Source organism: Salvelinus fontinalis, chromosome 13, assembly GCF_029448725.1.
Source record: "Salvelinus fontinalis isolate EN_2023a chromosome 13, ASM2944872v1, whole genome shotgun sequence".
Taxonomy (NCBI): domain Eukaryota; kingdom Metazoa; phylum Chordata; class Actinopteri; order Salmoniformes; family Salmonidae; genus Salvelinus; species Salvelinus fontinalis.
In genome coordinates, this window is record NC_074677.1 from 578,899 (window position 1) to 596,614 (window position 17,716).

Here is a 17,716-nt window from a genome sequence, read left to right on the forward strand (position 1 = left end):
CTAAACCAGGTGAGAAACATCATTAGAGCTACTGTAACTTTAAAATATGTAGGGGCGTGGTTTTGAAAGACGGTCAGTATCTGGCTTGACCATTTGCCTCATGCTGCACGACACATCTCCTTTTGCATAGCGTTGATCAGGCTGTTCACCGTGGCCTGTGGAATGTTGTCCCATTCCTATTCTGTGCGAAGTTGCTGGATATTGGTGGGAACTGGAACACTCTGTTGTACACGTCGATCCAGAGCATCCCAAACATGCTCAATGGGTGGCATGTCTGGTGAGTATGCAGGCCATGGATACACCGGGAAATGTTCAGCTCCCAGGAATTGTGTACAGATTCTTGAGACATGGGGCCTGCATTATCATGCTGAAACATGAGGTGATGGTGGCAGATGAATGGAACGACAATGGGCCTCAGGATCTTATCACGGTGTCTCTGTGAATTCAAATTACCATCAGTAAAATGAAGCTCGTCTGGAGGTTTGTTAACACAGTGTTCAAAAAAGGGCCAGATGTATACAGAATGGTGTCGTCTGAGTAGAGGTGGATCGGGGAATCACCAGCAGCAAGAGTGGCATCATCGATGTATACAGAGAAAAGAGTCGGCCCGAGAATTGAACCCTGTGGCACCCCCATAGAGACTGCCAGAGGTCCGGACAACAGGCCATCCGATTTGACACACTGAACTATGCTGCAGAGGACAGAAAATAGTACAAATAAAGAAAAACCTATGAATGACTAGGTGTTCTAACACTTTTGACTGGAAATATATATAAAAAGTATATAGTATATAGTGCTCAGCATGTGGGAACTCCTTCAAGAGCATTCCAGGTGAAGCTGGTTGAGAGAATGCCAAGAGTGTGCAAAGCTGTAATCAAGGCAAAGGGTGGCTACTTTGAAGAACCTCAAATATAAAATATTTTTTGATTTGTCCCCAAAAAATTATTACTACATGATTCCATATGTGTCATTTCATAGTTTTGATGTCTCCACTATTATCCTACAATGTAGAAAATAGTAAAAATAATGAAAAACCCTTGAATGAGAAGGTGTTCTAAAACTTTTCACTCGTACTGTATACATTTACATTTTTTATTTATTTAATACATTTTAGAATAAGGCTGTAACCTTCCAAAATGTGGAAAAAGTCAAGGGGTCTGAATACTTTCCAAAAGCACTATATATACTGTATATATTGTGGCAGACCAAGGGGTTTGGTCAAGATGTTACATATCCTCCATCTGTTACCAGGCCTCGACGAGTTTCCCCCTGGTGGCTGACCTGCTGTACGCCACAATATATATTGTAACGACCCTGGGTTTATAAGCGCGGAAATCGACTCTGCCGCACGAGCATGCTTTTGCGGCACAGTCGATAGTGCGCCGGACTTCGGGCTAGAAGGTCGAGGGTTCGAGACCTGCTCCCTGCCTGTTTCATTACAATATATATAATTTTATATATAATCATTTTTTTTTTCTTCCTCAACAGTATCGCACTCGGCCTTTACTAGTCCTGTATTAGCGGACTGATATACCCTCCTCATATTTCCTTGTGATTTTGGTTGGTTGCCCAAAAAGTTACATATTGCAGCTTTAAAGTGATAGGTAAAATAAATGTACTGAAAACTCTATTGAATGAAAACTCCATGAGACAATCTGTTGTCCAGCAGGTGGGAGGGTTTTCAGCGGTGTAAGTAAATGTATTCAGCGCGAACAAGGGACCCACGCCTGCGAAGTCTGTTAATAATGCCCGAACTACTGAGACGTGAGTAGGAAAGGCTTTTGTAAGAAAGGCATAATTTCCTAAATCAGATTTGGGCCCTTGGTGAATTGTATGCTAATCTCATGCTTATTCAATTCAAGGTCAGAATATGGGTAGAGAGAAAAGTGCAAAAAAAAAAGTGAATTTACGTTTCCATTGACGTGCACTTAACTTGGGTTGGAATTCCCCCTTTTAGAAGCTGGTATAACTGCGTGTATTGAACAACCAGCAGATGTAGCCCTTAGCCCATTCCTTCAAGTCATTTATTTGAACGCTATTGATGGATACTAATTATCTACGTTTTGTCTGTTTTCGTGCTTGTCGACCGGACCAATCTGTGTCTGGGTGAAGAACGAGAAGGACCATCATTTCCATCAGAGGAATGACCGAGTATCAGAGGAATTATCATTAGGACATTCATTGAGCTTTTTTAAAACCGTTTTTTTATTTTTACATTTCTAGGAGTTGGAAACTTTACATGGTAGGTTGATTTAATGTATATTTACAATAAATTAGTGTGACAAAAACTACAATGAATGGTTGAACATGTATGGATGTTTTAGGAACTTATGATATCATTTAGTTAAAAATAAATCGCCTCATCAAAAATGTTTATTTTTTTCTACATTGATGATTAATTGTGCCTTTTCGTGGTTATGTAGTGAGAGTGTCTGCTGATTATATAATTGTGTGTGCGTGTGTGTGTGTGTCTCTCTCCCCCCGTCCAGAGATGAAAGGCGCAGAGAGACTCATCATTCTGGGCTGGCTGCTGATAGGTTTTCATTTTAATTTGCTACATTTCTTTCTTAATTAATATATGTTCAGGTCAATTTTTGAGAAGGAAGAATTCTTCAATTTTTAGAGGAATTCAAAAATGATCAATTTGTCAATTAATGTAGGTTAGGATGTGATATTTATTCATTCAGTGTCAGTAATTGTATTGAGTTGTTGAACCCAGCCCTGTAAACAGAGACCACTAACTCAGTTCTGTTGAACCCTGTAAACAGAGACCACTAACTCAGTTCTGTTGAACCCTGTAAACAGAGACCACTAACTCAGTTCTGTTGAACCCTGTAAACAGAGACCACTAACTCAGTTCTGTTGAACCCTGTAAACAGAGACCACTAACTCAGTTCTGTTGAACCCTGTAAACAGAGACCACTAACTCAGTTCTGTTGAACCCTGTAAACAGAGACCACTAACTCAGTTCTGTTGAACCCTGTAAACAGAGACCACTAACTCAGTTCTGTTGAACCCTGTAAACAGAGACCACTAACTCAGTTCTGTTGAACCCTGTAAACAGAGACCACTAACTCAGTTCTGTTGAACCCTGTAAACAGAGACCACTAACTCAGTTCTGTTGAACCCTGTAAACAGAGACTACTAACTCAGTTCTGTTGAACCCTGTAAACAGAGACCACTAACTCAGTTCTGTTGAACCCTGTAAACAGAGACTACTAACTCAGTTCTGTTGAACCCTGCCCTGTAAACAGAGACCACTAACTCAGTTCTGTTGAACCCTGTAAACAGAGACCACTAACTCAGTTCTGTTGAACCCTGTAAACAGAGACCACTAACTCAGTTCTGTTGAACCCTGTAAACAGAGACCACTAACTCAGTTCTGTTGAACCCTGTAAACAGAGACCACTAACTCAGTTCTGTTGAACCCTGTAAACAGAGACTACTAACTCAGTTCTGTTGAACCCTGCCCTGTAAACAGAGACCACTAACTCAGTTCTGTTGAACCCTGTAAACAGAGACCACTAACTCAGTTCTGTTGAACCCTGTAAACAGAGACCACTAACTCAGTTCTGTTGAACCCTGTAAACAGAGACCACTAACTCAGTTCTGTTGAACCCTGTAAACAGAGACCACTAACTCAGTTCTGTTGAACCCTGTAAACAGAGACCACTAACTCAGTTCTGTTGAACCCTGTAAACAGAGACCACTAACTCAGTTCTGTTGAACCCTGTAAACAGAGACCACTAACTCAGTTCTGTTGAACCCTGTAAACAGAGACCACTAACTCAGTTCTGTTGAACCCTGTAAACAGAGACCACTAACTCAGTTCTGTTGAACCCTGTAAACAGAGACCACTAACTCAGTTCTGTTGAACCCAGCCCTGTAAACAGAGACCACTAACTCAGTTCTGTTGAACCCTGTAAACAGAGACCACTAACTCAGTTCTGTTGAACCTAGCCCTGTAAACAGAGACCACTAACTCAGTTCTGTTGAACCCAGCCCTGTAAACAGAGACCACTAACTCAGTTCTGTTGAACCCAGCCCTGTAAACAGAGACCACTAACTCAGTTCTGTTGAACCCTGTAAACAGAGACCACTAACTCAGTTCTGTTGAACCCAGCCCTGTAAACAGAGACCACTAACTCAGTTCTGTTGAACCCTGTAAACAGAGACCACTAACTCAGTTCTGTTGAACCTAGCCCTGTAAACAGAGACCACTAACTCAGTTCTGTTGAACCCTGACTCATATTTCCATAAAAACAGCTATTGTCCCTGTTTCCTCCCAGATTACAGTCACAAAAGTAACCCATTTCTTTGAATTCAGCTTGAAATGAAAACATCCTGTCGTATCACTAAGACCAGCAGGTCAAGAACATTTCAGGGGCCATATTCATAAAGCGATTCGGAGTAGGACTGCTTATCTAGGATCAGTTTAGCCTTTTAGATCAGAATAAATCAATTAAGATTACTTTAACAGGAGGAACCTGATCCTAGATGAGCATTCCTTCTACGGGACGCTTTATAAATACAGGCCTCGGATTATGTCAATTGTAATGGTCAATAGTTAATGGTTAATCAATTGAGAAGCCGTTTAATAATTATAAACTGTTAATCTTTTTACTAATTTAGTAGTTTGTTTTCTAAAGCCGTCATTCCAGCAGGGTTGGGGTCAAATCGAAAGGGAATTGACCTCAACCCTGCTGTCCGGTCCTGAGAGTGAACTGCTTTGTGTTTCAGGTACCCTGTGTCAAGGAGGGGTGGAAGGAACGGACTGCACTAGTGAGTATTCAGATCAGTGTATTCCAAACAGTGGGTCAGGACTACTTCACTGGTGAGGCGTGGCTACAGACTAGATTTCTGAAGGCTCTGAGGGTTCTTCTTTACGTTGATAGAACCAGAGGGTTCTTCTTTACACTGATAGAACCAGAGGGTTCTTCATTACGCTGATAGAACCAGAGGGTTCTTCTTTACGTTGATAGAACCAGAGGGTTCTTCTTTACACTGATATATCCAGAGGGTTCTTTACACTGATAGAACCAGAGGGTTCTTATTTACACTGATAGAACCAGAGGGTTCTTCATTACGCTGATAGAACCAGAGGGTTCTTCATTACACTGATAGATCAAGAGGGTTCCACTGATAGAACCAGAGGGTTCTTATTTACACTGATAGAACCAGAGGGTTCTTCATTACGCTGATAGAACCAGAGGGTTCTTCATTACACTGATAGATCCAGAGGGTTCCACTGATAGAACCAGAGGGTTCTTCATTACACTGATAGATCCAGAGGGTTCTTCTTTACACTGATAGAACCAGAGGGTTCTTCTTTACACTGATAGAACCAGAGGGTTCTTCTTTACACTGATAGATCCAGAGGTTTCCACTGATAGATCCAGAGGGTTCTTCTTTACACTGATAGAACCAGAGGGTTCTTTACACTGATAGATCCAGAGGGTTCTTCTTTACACTGATAGAACCAGTGGGTTCTTCATTACGCTGATAGAACCAGAGGGTTCTTCATTACACTGATATATCCAGAGGGTTCTTTACACTGATAGATCCAGAGGGTTCCACTGATAGATCCAGAGGGTTCTTCATTACACTGATAGATCCAGAGGGTTCCACTGATTATTCCAGAGTGTTCTTCTTTACACTGATAGATCCAGAGGGTTCCACTGATTATTCCAGAGGGGTTTTCATTACACTGATAGAACCAGGGGGTTTTTCATTACACTGATAGAACCAGAGTGTTTTTCATTACACTGATAGAACCAGAGGGTTCTTCATTACACTGATAGAACCAGAGGGTTCTTCATTACGCTGATAGATCCAGAGGGTTCTTCATTACACTGAAAGAACCAGAGGGTTCTTCATTAAGTTGATAGAACCAGAGGGTTCTTCATTAAGCTGATAGATCCAGAGGGTTCTTCATTACACTGATAGAACCAGAGGGTTCTTTACACTGATAGAATTAGAGGGTTCTTCAATTTGCTAATAGATCCAGAGGATTCTTTACACTGATAGAACCAGAGGGTCCTTCATTACACTTATAGAACCAGAGGGTTCTTCATTACGCTGGTAGAACCAGAGGGTTCTTTACACTGATAGAACCAGAGGGTTCTTCATTACGCTGATAGATCCAGAGGGTTCCACTGATAGAACCAGAGGGTTCTTCATTACACTGATAGATCTAGAGGGTTCTTCATTACACTGATAGAACCAGAGGGTTCTTCATTACGCTGATAGATCCAGAGGGTTCTTCATTACAGTCAGGAAAGCAAAGGCCAGCTTTTTCAAGCAGAAATTTTCATCCTGTAGCTCTAACTCCAAAAAGTTCTGGGATACTGTAAAGTCCATGGAAAACAAGAGCACCTCCTCCCAGCTGCCCACTGCACTGAGGCTAGATAACACGGTCACCACTGATAAGTCCGTGATAATCGAAAACTTCAACAAACATTTCTCAATGGCTGGCCATGCCTTCCACCTGGCGACTCCAACCTTGGCCAACAGCCCCGCCCCCCCCCCGCTGCTACTCGCCCAAGCCTCCCCAGCTTCTCCTTTACCCATATCCAGATAGCAGATGTTCTGAAAGAGCTGGAAAACCTGGACCCATACAAATCAGCTGGGCTTGACAATCTGGACCCCCTATTTCTGAAACTGTCCGTCGCCATTGTCGCACCCCCTATTACCAGCCTGTTCAACCTCTCCTTCGTATCATCTGAGATCCCCAAGGATTGGAAAGCTGCTGCTGTCATCCCCCTCTTCAAAGGGGGAGACACCCTGGACCCAAACTGTTACAGACCTATATCCATCCTGCCCTGCCTAGCTAAGGTCTTCGAAAGCCAAGTCAACAAACAGATCACTGACCATCTTGAATCCCACCGTACCTTCTCCGCTGTGCAATCCGGTTTCCGAGCCGGTCACGGGTGCACCTCAGCCACGCTCAAGGTACTAAACGATATCATAACCGCCATCGATAAAAGACATTACTGTGCAGCCGTCTTCATCGACCTGGCCAAGGCTTTCGACTCTGTCAATCACCATATTCTTATCGGCAGACTCAATAGCCTCAGTTTTTCTAATGACTGCCTTGCCTGGTTCACCAACTACTTTGCAGACAGAGTTCAGTGTGTCAAATCGGAGGGCATGTTGTCCGGTCCTCTGGCAGTCTCTATGGGGGTACCACAGGGTTCAATTCTCGGGCCGACTCTTTTCTCTGTATACATCAATGATGTTGCTCTTGCTGCGGGCGATTCCCTGATCCACCTCTACGCAGACGACACCATTCTGTATACTTCCGGCCCTTCCCTGGACACTGTGCTATCTAACCTCCAAACGAGCTTCAATGCCATACAACACTCCTTCCGTGGCCTCCAACTGCTCTTAAACGCTAGTAAAACCAAATGCATGCTTTTCAACCGTTCGCTGCCTGCACCCGCACGCCCGACTAGCATCACCACCCTGGACGGTTCCGACCTAGAATATGTGGACATCTATAAGTACCTAGGTGTCTGGCTAGACTGCAAACTCTCCTTCTAGACTCATATCAAACATCTCCAATCCAAAATCAAATCTAGAGTCGGCTTTCTATTCCGGAACAAAGCCTCCTTCACTCATGCCGCCAAACTTACCCTAGTAAAACTGACTATCCTACCGATCCTCGACTTCGGCGATGTCATCTACAAAATAGCTTCCAATACTCTACTCAGCAAACTGGATGCAGTTTATCACAGTGCCATCCGTTTTGTTACTAAAGCACCTTATACGACCCACCACTGCGACCTGTATGCCCTAGTCGGCTGGCCCTCGCTACATGTTCGTCGTCAGACCCACTGGCTCCAGGTCATTTACAAGGCTATGCTAGGTAAAGTGCCGCCTTATCTCACTTCACTGGTCACGATGGCTACACCCACCCGTAGCACGCGCTCCAGCAGGTGTATCTCACTGATCATCCCTAAAGCCAAAACCTAATTTGGACGCCTTTCCTTCCAGTTCTCTGCTGCCTGCGACTGGAACGAATTGCAAAAATCTCTGAAGTTGGAGACTTTTATCTCCCTCAACAACTTTAAAAATCTGCTATCCGAGCAGCTAACCGATCGCTGCAGCTGTACATAGTCCATCTGTAAACTACCCACCCAATTTACCTACCTCACCCCCATACTGCTTTTATTTATTTACTTTTCTGCTCTTTTGCACACCAGTATCTCTTCTTGCACATGATCATCTGATGATTTATCACTCCAGTGTTAATCTGCTAAATTGTAATTATTCGATTTATTGCCTACCTCATGCCTTTTGCACACATTGTATATAGATTCTCTTTTTTTCTACCATGTTATTGACTTGTTTATTGTTTACTCCATGTGTAACTCTGTGTTGTTGTCTGTTCACACTGGTATGCTTTATCTTGGCCAGGTCGCAGTTGCAAATGAGAACTTGTTCTCAACTAGCCTACCTGGTTAAATAAAGGTGAAATAAAAAATAAATAAAAAAATTACACGATAGAAACAGAGGGTTCTTCATTACACTGATAGAACCAGAGGGTTCTTTACACTGATAGAACCAGAGGGTGCTTCATTATGCTGCTAGATCCAGAGGGTTCCACTGATAGAACCAGAGGGTTCTTCATTACACTGATAGATCTAGAGGGTTCTTCATTACGCTGATAGAACCAGAGGGTTCCACTGATAGAACCAGAGGGTTCTTCATTACACTGATAGATCCAGAGGGTTCTTCATTACACTGATAGAACCAGAGGGTTCTTCATTACACTGATAGAACCAGAGCGTTCTTCATTACACTGATAGAACCAGTGGGTTCTTCATTACACTGATAGATCCAGAGGGTTCTTTACACTGATAGATCCAGAGGTTTCTTTACACTGATAGAACCAGAGGTTTCTTCATTACACTGATAGAACCAGAGGGTTCTTCATTACACTGATAGAACCAGAGGGTTCTTCATTACACTGATAGAACTAGAGGGTTCTTCATTACATTGATAGAACCAGAGGGTTCTTCATTACACTGAAAGATCCAGAGGGTTATTCATTACACTGATAGAACCAGGGGGTTCTTCATTACGCTGATAGAACCAGAGGACTCCACTGATAGAACCAGAGGGTTCTTCATTACACTGATAGAACCAGAGGGTTCCACTGATAGAACCAGAGGGTTCTTCATTACACTGATAGAACCAGAGGGTTCTTCATTACACTGATAGAACTAGAGGGTTCCACTGATAGAACCAGAGTGTTCTTCATTACACTGATAGATCCAGAGGGTTCTTCATTACACTGATAGAACTAGAGGGTTCTTCATTACACTGATAGAACCAGAGGGCTCTTCATTACACTGATAGAACCAGAGGGTTCTTCATTACACTGATAGAACCAGAGGTTTCCACTTATATAACCAGAGGGTTCTTCATTACACTGATAGAACTGGAGGGTTCTTCATTACACTGATAGATCCAGAGGGTTCCACTGATTATTCCAGAGGGTTTTTCATTACACTGATAGAACCAGAGTGTTTTTCATTACACTGTTAGAACCAGAGGGTTCTTCATTACACTGATAGAACCAGAGGGTTCTTCATTACGCTGATAGATCCAGAGGGTTCTTCATTACACTGATAGAACCAGAGGGTTCTTCATTACATTGATAGAACCAGAGGGTTCTTCATTAAGCTGATAGATCCAGAGGGTTCTTCATTACACTGATAGAACCAGAGAGTTCTTCATTACGCTGATAGATCCAGAGGGTTCTTCATTACACTGATAGAACCAGAGGGTTCTTCATTACACTGATAGAACCAGAGCGTTCGTCAATACGCTGATAGAACCAGAGGGTTCTTTACACTGATAAAACCAGAGGGTTCTTCATTACGCTGATAGATCCAGAGGGTTCTTCATTACACTGATAGAACCAGAGGGTTCTTCAGTACGCTGATAGATCCAGAGGGTTCTTCATTACACTGATAGATCTAGAGGTTTCTTCATTACGCTGATAGAACCAGAGGGTTCCACTGATAGAACCAGAGCTTTCTTCATTACACTGATAGAACCAGAGGGTTCTTCATTACACAGATAGAACCAGAGGGTTCTTCATTACACTGATAGAACCAGAGGGTTCTTCAGTACGCTGATAGATCCAGAGGGTTCTTCATTACACTGATAGATCCAGAGGGTTCTTCATTACATTGATAGAACCAGAGGGTTCTTCATTACACTGATAAAACCAGAGGGTTCTTCATTACACTGATAGAACCAGAGGGTTTTTCATTACACTGAAATATCCAGAGGGTTCTTCATTACACTGATAGAACCAGTGGGTCCTTCATTACACTGATAGATCCAGAGGGTTCTCATTACGCTGATAGATCCAGAGGGTTCTTCATTACATTGATAGAACCAGAGGGTTCTTCATTACACTGATAAAACCAGAGGGTTCTTCATTACACTGATAGAACCAGAGGGTTTTTCATTACACTGAAATATCCAGAGGGTTCTTCATTACACTGATAGAACCAGTGGGTCCTTCATTACACTGATAGATCCAGAGGGTTCTCATTACGCTGATAGAACCAGAGGGTTCTTCATTATGCTGATAGAACCAGAGGGTTCTTCATTACACTGATAGATCCAGAGGGTTCTTCATTACGCTGATAGAACCAGAGGATTCCACTGATAGAACCAGTGGGTTCTTCATTACGCTGATAGAATCAGAGGGTTCTTCATTACGCTGATAGAACCATAGGTTTCTTCATTACGCTGATAGATCCAGAGGGTTCTTTACACTGATAGAACCAGAGGGTTTTTCATTACGCTGATAGAACCAGAGGGTTCTTTACACTGATAGATCCAGAGGGTTCTTTACACTGATAGATCAAGAGGGTTCTTTACACTGATAGAACCAGAGGGTTCTTCATTACACTGATAGAACCAGAGGGTTCTTCATTACACTGGTAGAACCAGAGGGTTCTTTACACTGATAGATCCAGAGGGTTCTTTACACTGATAGATCCAGAGGGTTCTTTACACTGATAGAACCAGAGGGTTCTTCATTACACTGATAGAACCAGAGGGTTCTTCATTACACTGATAGAACCAGGGGTTCTTCATTACACTGATAGATCCAGAGGGTTCTTCATTACACTGATAGAACCAGAGGGTTCCACTGATAGAACCAGAGGGTTCTTAATTACACTGAAAGATCCAGAGGGTTATTCATTACACTGATAGAACCAGGGGTTCTTCATTACACTGATAGAACCAGGGGTTCTTCATTACACTGATAGAACCAGGGGTTCTTCATTACACTGATAGAACCAGGGGTTCTTCATTACACTGATGATCCAGAGGGTTCTTCATTACACTGATAGAACCAGAGGGTTCTTCATTACACTGATAGAACCAGAGGTTTCCACTGATAGATCCAAAGGGTTCTTTACACTGATAGAACCAGAGGGTTCTTCATTACACTGATAGAACTGGAGGGTTCTTCATTACACTGATAGATCCAGAGGGTTCTTTACACTGATAGAACCAGAGGGTTCTTTACACTGTTAGAACCAGAGGGTTCTACATTACACTCATAGATCCCGAGGGTTCTTCATTACGCTGATAGATCCAGAGGGTTCTTTACACTGATAGAACCAGAGGGTTCTTCATTGCACTGATAGATCCAGAGGGTTCTTCATTACGCTGATAGATCCAGAGGGTTCTTTACACTGATAGATCCAGAGGGTTCTACATTACACTGATAGAACCAGAGGGTTCTTCATTACACTGATAGAGCCAGAGGGTTCTTCATTACACTGATAGAACCAGAGGGTTCTTCATTACACTGATAGAACCAGAGGGTTCCACTGATAGAACCAGAGGGTTCTTCATTACACTGAACAATCCAGAGGGTTCTGCATTACACTGATAGAACCAGGGGGTTCCACTGATAGAACCAGAGGGTTCTTCATTACACTGATAGAACCAGATGGTTCCACTGATAGAACCAGAGGGTTCTTCATTACACTGATAGATCCAGAGGGTTCTTCATTACGCTGATAGATCCAGAGGGTTCTTTACACTGACAGAACCAGAGGGTTCTTTACACTGATAGGACCAGATGGCTTTTCATTACACTGATAGAACCAGAGGGTTTTTCATTACACTGATAGAACCAGAGGGTTCTTCATTACGCTGATAGATCCAGAGGGTTCTTTACACTGATAGAACCAGAGGGTTCTTCATTACACTGATAGATCCAGGGGTTCTTCTTTACACTGATAGATCCAGAGGGTTCCACTGATTATTCCAGAGGGTTTTTCATTACACTGATAGAACCAGGGGGTTTTTCATTACACTGATAGAGCCAGAGTGTTTTTCATTACACTGATAGAACCAGAGGGTTCTTCATTACACTGATAGAACCAGAGGGTTCTTCATTACGCTGATAGATCCAGAGGGTTCTTCATTACACTGAAAGAACCAGAGGGTTCTTCATTAAGTTGATAGAACCAGAGGGTTCTTCATTACACTGAAAGATCCAGAGGGTTATTCATTACACTGATAGAACCAGGGGTTCTTCATTACACTGATAGAACCAGGGGTTCTTCATTACACTGATAGAACCAGGGGTTCTTCATTACACTGATAGAACCAGGGGTTCTTCACTACACTGATGATCCAGAGGGTTCTTCATTACACTGATAGAACCAGAGGGTTCTTCATTACACTGATAGAACCAGAGGTTTCCACTGATAGATCCAAAGGGTTCTTTACACTGATAGAACCAGAGGGTTCTTCATTACACTGATAGAACTGGAGGGTTCTTCATTACACTGATAGATCCAGAGGGTTCTTTACACTGATAGAACCAGAGGGTTCTTTACACTGTTAGAACCAGAGGGTTCTACATTACACTCATAGATCCCGAGGGTTCTTCATTACGCTGATAGATCCAGAGGGTTCTTTACACTGATAGAACCAGAGGGTTCTTCATTGCACTGATAGATCCAGAGGGTTCTTCATTACACTGATAGAGCCAGAGGGTTCTTCATTACACTGATAGAACCAGAGGGTTCTTCATTACACTGATAGAACTAGAGGGTTCTTCATTACATTGATAGAACCAGAAGGTTCTTCATTACACTGAAAGATCCAGAGGGTTATTCATTACACTGATAGAACCAGGGGGTTCTTCATTACGCTGATAGAACCAGGGTGTTCTTCATTACGCTGATAGAACCAGAGGGTTCCACTGATAGAACCAGAGGGTTCTTCATTACACTGATAGAACCAGAGGGTTCCACTGATAGAACCAGAGGGTTCTTCATTACACTGATAGAACCAGAGGGTTCTTCATTACACTGATAGAACTAGAGGGTTCCACTGATAGAACCAGAGGGTTCTTCATTACACTGATAGATCCAGAGGGTTCTTCATTACACTGATAGAACTAGAGGGTTCTTCATTACACTGATAGAACCAGAGGGCTCTTCATTACACTGATAGAACCAGAGGGTTCTTCATTACACTGATAGAACCAGAGCGTTCGTCAATACGCTGATAGAACCAGAGGGTTCTTTACACTGATAAAACCAGAGGGTTCTTCATTACGCTGATAGATCCAGAGGGTTCCACTGATAGAACCAGAGGGTTCTTTACACTGATAGAACCAGAGGGTTCTTTACACTGTTAGAACCAGAGGGTTCTACATTACACTCATAGATCCCGAGGGTTCTTCATTACGCTGATAGATCCAGAGGGTTCTTTACACTGATAGAACCAGAGGGTTCTTCATTGCACTGATAGATCCAGAGGGTTCTTCATTACACTGATAGAGCCAGAGGGTTCTTCATTACACTGATAGAACCAGAGGGTTCTTCATTACACTGATAGAACTAGAGGGTTCTTCATTACATTGATAGAACCAGAAGGTTCTTCATTACACTGAAAGATCCAGAGGGTTATTCATTACGCTGATAGAACCAGAGGGTTCCACTGATAGAACCAGAGGGTTCTTCATTACACTGATAGAACCAGAGGGTTCCACTGATAGAACCAGAGGGTTCTTCATTACACTGATAGAACCAGAGGGTTCTTCATTACACTGATAGATCCAGAGGGTTCTTCATTACACTGATAGAACTAGAGGGTTCTTCATTACACTGATAGAACCAGAGGGCTCTTCATTACACTGATAGACCCAGAAGGTTCTTCATTACACTGATAGAACCAGAGGTTTCCACTGATATAACCAGAGGGTTCTTCATTACACTGATAGAACTGGAGGGTTCTTCATTACACTGATAGATCCAGAGGGTTCCACTGATTATTCCAGAGGGTTTTTCATTACACTGATAGAACCAGAGTGTTTTTCATTACACTGATAGAACCAGAGGGTTCTTCATTACACTGATAGATCCAGAGGGTTCTTCATTACACTGATAGAACCAGAGGGTTCTTCATTACATTGATAGCACCAGAGAGTTCTTCATTACGCTGATAGATCCAGAGGGTTCTTCATTACACTGATAGAACCAGAGGGTTCTTCATTACACTGATAGAACCAGAGCGTTCGTCAATACGCTGATAGAACCAGAGGGTTCTTTACACTGATAAAACCAGAGGGTTCTTCATTACGCTGATAGATCCAGAGGGTTCCACTGATAGAACCAGAGGGTTCTTCATTACACTGATAGATCTAGAGGGTTCTTCATTACGCTGATAGAACCAGAGGGTTCCACTGATAGAACCAGAGGGATCTTCATTACACTGATAGAACCAGAGGGTTCTTCATTACACTGATAGAACCAGAGGGTTCTTCATTACACTGATAGAACCAGAGGGTTCTTCATTACGCTGATAGATCCAGAGGGTTCTTCATTACACTGATAGATCCAGAGGGTTCTTCATTACATTGATAGAACCAGAGGGTTCTTCATTACACTGATAGAACCAGAGGGTTCTTCATTACACTGAAATATCCAGAGGGTTCTTCATTACACTGATAGAACCAGTGGGTTCTCATTACGCTGATAGAACCAGAGGGTTCTTCATTACACTGAAATATCCAGAGGGTTCTTCATTACACTGATAGATCCAGAGGGTTCTTCATTACACTGATAGAACCAGAGGGTTCTTCATTACGCTGATAGATCCAGAGGGTTCTTCATTACACTGATAGATCCAGAGGGTTCTTCATTACATTGATAGAACCAGAGGGTTCTTCATTACACTGATAAAACCAGAGGGTTCTTCATTACAATGATAGAACCAGAGGGTTCTTCATTACACTGAAATATCCAGAGGGTTCTTCATTACACTGATAGAACCAGTGGGTTCTCATTACGCTGATAGAACCAGAGGGTTCTTCATTACACTGAAATATCCAGAGGGTTCTTCATTACACTGATAGATCCAGAGGGTTCTTCATTACGCTGATAGAACCAGAGGATTCCACTGATAGAACCAGTGGGTTCTTCATTACGCTGATAGAATCAGAGGGTTCTTCATTACGCTGATAGAACCATAGGTTTCTTCATTACGCTGATAGATCCAGAGGGTTCTTTACACTGATAGAACCAGAGGGTTTTTCATTACGCTGATAGAACCAGAGGGTTCTTTACACTGATAGATCCAGAGGGTTCTTTACACTGATAGATCCAGAGGGTTCTTTACACTGATAGAACCAGAGGGTTCTTCATTACACTGATAGAACCAGAGGGTTCTTCATTACACTGGTAGAACCAGAGGGTTCTTTACACTAATAGATCCAGAGGGTTCTTTACACTGATAGATCCAGAGGGTTCTTTACACTGATAGAACCAGAGGGTTCTTCATTACACTGATAGAACCAGAGGGTTCTTCATTACACTGATAGAACCAGGGGTTCTTCATTACACTGATAGATCCAGAGGGTTCTTCATTACACTGATAGAACCAGAGGGTTCCACTGATAGATCCAAAGGGCTCTTTACACTGATAGAACCAGAGGGTTCTTCATTACACTGATAGAACTGGAGGGTTCTTCATTACACTGATAGATCCAGAGGGTTCTTTACACTGATAGAACCAGAGGGTTCTTAACACTGTTAGAACCAGAGGGTTCTACATTACACTCATAGATCCCGAGGGTTCTTCATTACGCTGATAGATCCATAGGGTTCTTTACACTGATAGAACCAGATGGTTCTTCATTGCACTGATAGATCCAGAGGGTTCTTCATTACGCTGATAGATCCAGAGGGTTCTTTACACTGATAGATCAAGAGGGTTCTACATTACACTGATAGAACCAGAGGGTTCTTCATAACACTGATAGAGCCAGAGGGTTCTTCATTACACTGATAGAACCAGAGGGTTCTTCATTACACTGATAGAACCAGAGGGTTCCACTGATAGAACCAGAGGGTTCTTCATTACACTGAAAGATCCAGAGGGTTCTGCATTACACTGATAGAACCAGGGGGTTCCACTGATAGAACCAGAGGGTTCTTCATTACACTGATAGAACCAGATGGTTCCACTGATAGAACCAGAGGGTTCTTCATTACACTGATAGATCCAGAGGGTTCTTCATTACGCTGATAGATCCAGAGGGTTCTTTACACTGATAGAACCAGAAGGTTCTTTACACTGATAGAACCAGATGGCTTTTCATTACACTGATAGAACCAGAGGGTTTTTCATTACACTGATAGAACCAGAGGGTTCTTCATTACGCTGATAGATCCAGAGGGTTCTTTACACTGATAGAACCAGAGGGTTCTTTACACTGATAGAACCAGAGGGTTCTTCATTACACTGATAGATCCAGGGGTTCTTCATTACACTGATAGATCCAGAGGGTTCTTTATTCCACTGATAGAACCAGAGGGTTCCACTGATAGAACCAGAGGGTTCTTCATTACACTGATAGATCCAGAGGGTTCTTCATTACACTGATAGAACCAGAGGGTTCTTCATTACACTGATAGAACCAGAGGGTTCTTCATTACACTGATAGATCCAGAGGGTTCTTCATTACGCTGATAGAACCAGAGGATTCCACTGATAGAACCAGTGGGTTCTTCATTACGCTGATAGAATCAGAGGGTTCTTCATTACTCTGATAGAACCATAGGTTTCTTCATTACGCTGATAGATTCAGAGGGTTCTTTACACTGATAGAACCAGTGGGTTTTTCATTACGCTGATAGAACCAGAGGGTTCTTTACACTGATAGATCCAGAGGGTTCTTTACACTGATAGATCCAGAGGGTTCTTTACACTGATAGAACCAGAGGGTTCTTCATTACACTGATAGAACCAGAGGGTTCTTCATTACACTGGTAGAACCAGAGGGTTCTTTACACTGATAGATCCAGAGGGTTCTTTACACTTATAGATCCAGAGGGTTCTTTACACTGATAGAACCAGAGGGTTCTTCATTACACTGATAGAACCAGAGGGTTCTTCATTACACTGATAGAACCAGGGGTTCTTCATTACACTGATAGATCCAGAGGGTTCTTCATTACACTGATAGAACCAGAGGGTTCCACTGATAGAACCAGAGGGTTCTTCATTACACTGAAAGATCCAGAGGGTTATTCATTACACTGATAGAACCAGAGGGTTATTCATTACACTAATGATCCAGAGGGTTCTTCATTACACTGATAGAACCAGAGGGTTCTTCATTACACTGATAGAACCAGAGGTTTCCACTGAT

General features: G+C 42.5%; 1 protein-coding gene across 1 annotated transcript in view; it reads left to right on the plus strand.

The window, feature by feature from the left end:
• The first annotated feature begins 1,713 nt into the window (after positions 1-1,713).
• Positions 1,714-17,716, plus strand: part of LOC129867896 (B-cell receptor CD22-like) — a 49,880-nt gene continuing 33,877 nt past the window's right edge. Inside the window, exons 1-3 of the mRNA XM_055941366.1 lie at positions 1,714-2,242; positions 2,490-2,537; positions 4,741-4,782. Coding sequence (XP_055797341.1) covers positions 2,492-2,537; positions 4,741-4,782 — 88 coding nt within the window. The 5' untranslated portion in view covers positions 1,714-2,242; positions 2,490-2,491. The remainder of the gene's footprint in view (positions 2,243-2,489; positions 2,538-4,740; positions 4,783-17,716) is intronic.